This window comes from Musca vetustissima, unplaced genomic scaffold (genome assembly GCF_032173495.1).
Source record: "Musca vetustissima isolate MV318-11 ecotype Yass unplaced genomic scaffold, APGP_CSIRO_Mvet_v1 utg15365, whole genome shotgun sequence".
NCBI classification, from domain to species: domain Eukaryota; kingdom Metazoa; phylum Arthropoda; class Insecta; order Diptera; family Muscidae; genus Musca; species Musca vetustissima.
In genome coordinates this window covers 10,372-16,084 of record NW_026883861.1, presented here as the reverse complement: position 1 = coordinate 16,084, position 5,713 = coordinate 10,372, and the positions used below count along the sequence as shown (strand labels likewise).

The window sequence follows — 5,713 nt, the reverse complement described above, 5'->3', positions numbered from 1 at the left end:
AAATATTGTCCTTGTGTTACCAAAAATCGATTGGACCCAATATATGGTAAATTTCAAATTGTGGATCTAAATACCACCCAATTAATTACCAGAAGTTAGCCGTCCAGCGTATGGTAGACCATGATAATCCAGCTGATTCGGGGTAATCAATCTCAGATTCCTATTTGAATCGATACTATGTTCTCAGCATTTTTTCGAAGAATTTGTGGGCATATTTTTAAACCGCTATAACGGACTTCAAAAATTACAGTGTCTAGACAACCTTCGTTCTTTAGTACCTACGGTTTTTCGCACTGTCACCATAATCTAAATATTGGGTTAGGTCTTTTCTGTTCCAAAGAAATTTGTTTTTATGGCATATAAAAATACATTTCCACCGAAAATGACTAAACATTTTAACTCCCCTATTTTTTATGGCTGCCACTTATCGGTTCTGCTATTTATTTTTTGTTCGGTTCTCGAAAATTGTTGTCTCCATTTTGGTATACGACTATAACTAAATTACTGATTGAAGATTATGCCACTTCGCAAATATTTATGATAGGCCAAACCTATATAGCAAACAATAATAATAATTTATTGATGCATTGACGCGTTTATGGTCCACTCAATAGCCCGGCTATAAATTAAATGCTTGTGATAGTTAAAAAAATAAGGAACAAAAACAACAACAACAAAAAAGAAAATATGAAATTTATATGGCTTATCATGTTGTGGTATACGTTATATTGAAGTCAATATATTACGCATAAGTATGGCATCATAAATTGTTCAATGGGTTTAATGGGCTTTTCAAACTCCTAGAATGGTATTTTTATTCGGTTAAGTTGTTGTTGTTGGGGGTTTTCTGTTAATGTTGGTAGAATTTTTACCGACAAAGGCATGCGGGGTTATTACAGATATCAGTCATTTATTTATGGGTCTATAATATAAGTGCGGGATGATTAGGATTTATTATTCGAAGCTCTATAGAAGAGCTTTAGAAAATCTCTATAGATGTGTGGAGATATCTATAAACGCGGATTTTTAAAAAATACATTTTCAAAGACCACACAAGGCGTGTATTATTTTTTTATACCCTTCACGACACTGTGGTACAGGGTATTATGTCTTTGTGCATATGTATGTAACAGGCAAAAATAATCGAGATAGACCCATGGTTCCTTTTGAGAATATGTATAGAATCACTTACTTAGTCGATTTAAACACGTCCGCCCGTCCATGTATTTTTGTTAACAAAGTACAGGTCGCATTTATGATCCGATTTGGATGAAATTTGGCACAGGTTCAGATTTAGATATAGCTCCCATATATATATTCGTTCGATTTAAGGTAAATTGTGTTCCATAGTCCCTATATATCCTTCGATTTGCACGAAATTTGATATAGAGTACTGAATTAGGTCCAGAATGATGTGTGCCAAGTTTCGAGAAAATCGTTTCAGATTTAGATATAGCTCCCATATATAGTTTCGCCCGAATTAAGGTAAATGGTGCACCAAAGTCCCTATATATCTTTCGACTTGCACGAAATTTGGCATAGGGTACTGAATTAGGTCCAGAATGATGCGTGCTAAGTTTCGTGAAAATCGGTTCAGATTTAGATATAGTTTCAATATACATTTTCGACTGATTTAATTTAAATTGTGCACTAAAGACCCAAGGCCGATCGGCACACAATTTTGTACAATGTACTGTTACTCTAACCTTGAAATTGGTTCAGATGTACATATACCTTCTATATATATTTTCGTCCGATTTTAAGTAAATGGTTCACTAAAGGCCCATACAGACCTATACACGTACAGAAATTAATAAAAATTTATATCTAGCAAGTTTCTCTGAAATTGGTTCAGATTAGCTTCCATATATAATTTCGACCTATTCATGTTGACTGTACACCAAATAATCGCCTTAGAAAAGGCGACGTCTGTTAGTGGTGAAGGGTATCATATAGTCGGCCCAGTCCGACTTTACTGGTTTAAATAATATTTTTTAAGGTCTACCATAAGCCGTGGATTTTTTAAAAAATATTTTTTAAGGCCTAACACAAGACCTGGATTTTTTTGGCGTTTTCTAGGCGTTGATTTTTTAAACAATGACTGAGGGCGTGTCTCTAGAACAGCTGGTAGCATAGTGCACCTTATGGCTATGTCTATAGACCAGTTGATCACTATGCCTATCGCTTAGCTAATCTATCTGTATCTGTCGCCTAGCTGATGACAGTGTCTGTCGCTCAGCTTATTGCAGCGTTTATCGATCAGCTGATGGCTGCTTTTATAGCTCAGTTGATGACTGTGTCTATCCTCAACTAATGACTGTGTCAATCAATCAGCTGATGGCTGTGTCTATAGCTCAGCTGATGGCTGCGTTTATAGAACAGCTGATGGCTGTATCTGTCCTCAGATGTCTGCGTTTTAATTTGTTACTCAGTTGATAGCTGTGTTTTTCGCTCAGCTGATGACTGTGTCCATCCTCAGCTGATAGCTGTGTCTATCACTCAGGTGATGATTGTGTCTTTCCCTTTAGCCATCGGTTGTTGGCTGCGTCTATCGCTCAGCTGATGGCTGGGTTTATCGATCAGCTGATGACTGTGTCTATCGCTCAGCTGATGTCTGCGTTTATAGAACAGCTGATGTCTGTATCTGTCCTCAGATGTCTGTGTTTATTACTCGGTTGATGTGTCTATCCTCAGTTGAGGACTGTTTTTCCCGCTCCGCTGATGGCTGTGCCTATCTCTCAGCTAATGGCTGCGTTTATCGATCAGCTGATGACTGTGTCTATCGCTCAGCTGATGTATGTATCTGTCCTCGGATGTCTGCGTTTATTACTCGGTTGATGTGTCTATCTCTCAGCTGATGGGTGTGTCTATCGCTCAGCTGATGGCTGTACCTATCACTCAGCTGATGACTGTGCCTATCTCTCAGCTGATGGCTGCGTCTATCGCTCAGCTGATGACTGTGTCTATATATGGAACAGCTGATGGCTGTCTGGCAGCTGATTTTCAACACATTATTTATCACAAATTAAGTTCTTTCTAGTACGAATTCTATTTGGTCTCTGGATTATCGGAGGTACTTTCACAACCTGACGAAATGACTTCATGATCTGAAATTAATTTCTACCTGAAACAACACTTTAATTTATGGTGCGATTTCTAATAATTATTGAAGTTTTTATTTACCAACCGATCATATTTTAAGATTATAAAATTTATGATTGAATTTCTGTGATATTTTATGGCCGTATTTATAGTGGAGGGTGGGGTAGAACCTGTTTAATAAAATAATTTATAACTCTACCAGGTTAAGTGTTATTAAATTTCTTTGTGGTGTTATCTTTATAAACAAGAAATTTATGAGGCTCTTAACAAAATATTTCCGTGGTTCTGTGGGGCTAAGCAACACAATGTTGAGGTTGTTTCACTAAATTTTTTATTTAGAGGAAAATTAAAAAAAAAAGAGGGCTAAGGAGACAAAATTTATGAAAGTTTTAAAAAAAATTGAATTGATATAATTTTAGAAAAAAAAAAAAAATTACAAAAAATTTCAAAATCTATTTTTCGTTTCTCCCTCTCACTTCCAGATCGACACAAAAAGCAGTCCGCTGGCCCTGCTCGCCCAGACATGCAGCGCAATTGGTGCCGATACCACAAATCCCAAATTGCTGGCAGCAAATATTGAAAAAGCAACCAAAGCTCATAAATCATCGTCCTCATCATCGTTGGATAATCGTGATAAATCATCGCCACTAAGTAGTCATTCGTCCGTCTCGACCGGTTCGGCAGAGCAACAACTACAGCACCAGCCTGCGACACAACATCAGCCACATCAACAGCAACAACACCCACCACCACCGCCGCATCAACCCCAGCCCGTGAAATGTAGTTTCAAACCCTATGAAACCAACAACAATCACATACGGGATGTGCGCATCGATGTGGATGCTGCGGAACAGGCAACGAATCTAACACAGGCACATGCCCAAATGCAGCAGCGCGTGAAGACACCGAAAATTAGTAACAATGGCAACAGTAATGGTCGTTGTGATTCCAATCAGAGCGCCTCCTCACAACGAGGTGAATCGCCGGCAATTAATGGTGGCGGAGGTGGCGGGGGAGGGTCATTAAGACGTACCCCCTCCTCAGTGAATAGTTTACAACATGATTTACAACAACAGCAACAGCGTGCTTTAAGTAGTCCAGCCCATCATCATCAGCAACAGCAGCATAAAACCAAAGAGCTAAATCTTAATGGCGGTTCCCTGGAAACCTCTCACAGTACGACAACAACAACGACATCTAATCCATCCCAACAAAGTTCGGCGGCAGCCTCTTCAGCCCGGCTGCAAGCTTCCAATGAGGCAGCTGCCTTGGCCCAAGCTTCCAAAGAGGCCAGCTATATGAAAGCTTTACAGGCAGCAGCTGCTGCAAGTGGTAGCTCAGCATCTGCCGGTTCGGCAGCCAGTGCCTACTATCCCGGCTATCCCTCAAGTATGCCCTATCCCATGGATTTAATGACAGCCAGTGCTTTAATGTCACCCCACCATCCAATGTTTAAGGCCGCCTCCCTGAATCCCTATCTCAACTATGCTCGACTGAAAGGTTTAGAAATGCAACCGAATATCTGTAGAGATCCATATTGTACGGGATGCCCTTCGAGTCCTCACTTCCTTAATAAAGCTGCGGGGCAACCATGCCCAGCAGGTTGCCCTCAATGTGAACGGGAAGCAAAATCGGGTTCATCAGCTGCGGCGGCTGCAGCATCATCCTATCACGCCCAATTAGCCGCTTTGGCAGCTGCATCGCAAATGCCTTATGTCTGCTCTTGGATCGGTGGTGATACACCGTATTGTGGTAAACGTTTTGCCACCTCCGATGAGCTGTTTCAACATTTACGTACCCACACCGCATCCTTACCCGAATCTGTTTTGACTGCTGCCGCCCAAGGTGGTATACCACCAAATCATCCGCTTTTTCAAAGGACTTATCCTACACCGCCACTCAGTCCCCTATCAGCAGCCCGCTATCATCCATATGGTAAACCGTCCATGTTACCACCATCATTGGCTGCAGCAGCAGCTGCCGCTCCACCCGGTTCGCTGGCTAGTTTACAAATGCAACAACATCCAGCATTGGCTCAATATTTTTCACCGTACTCATTATATGGACCACGTATGGGTTCATCACATCCATAGTCTGCTGGCGTGGTGGATTATAAGAAGTAAATTCATTTTTAGTTTTTCTATAATTTTTGTTTTTCTAAATTTATATTTTAAAATTAGGAAATTTATTTTTTTCATTTTGAAGATTTGAAATTTAGATTTTAGAAAGTTTTTTTGAAGTTTCAAAAGCAAAACCCTACACCAAAATATTACTGAATATGACTCCTTCGCAAAATCAGCTGTGCCTGTCAGTCAGCTGACGGCGGTGTCTATCGATAACCTGAAGGCTGTGTCTGTCAATCAGCTGATGGCTGTGTCTGTCAATCAACTGATGGCTGTGTCTATCAATCAGCTGATGGTTGTGTCTATGGCTAAGCTGATGGCTGTGTCTATCGCTCAGCTGATGACTGTGTCTATCGCTCAGCTGATAGCTGTGTCTATTGACCAGCAGATGGCTGTGTCTATCGCTCAGCTGATGACTGTGGCTATCGCTCAGCTGATGACTGTGTCTATCGCTTAGCTGATGGCTGTGTCTATCGCTCAGCTGATGG

General features: G+C 40.5%; 1 protein-coding gene across 1 annotated transcript; it reads left to right on the top strand.

Moving 5' to 3' along the window:
• Positions 1 to 3,584: 3,584 nt before the first annotated feature.
• On the top strand, positions 3,585 to 5,195 carry LOC133330859 (zinc finger protein Elbow-like; the record flags this gene model as incomplete). Its single annotated transcript, XM_061539262.1, has 1 exon — positions 3,585 to 5,195. A coding segment is annotated over one exon (1,611 nt), but the record flags the coding sequence as incomplete, so codon positions are not given.
• Positions 5,196 to 5,713: the final 518 nt, after the last annotated feature.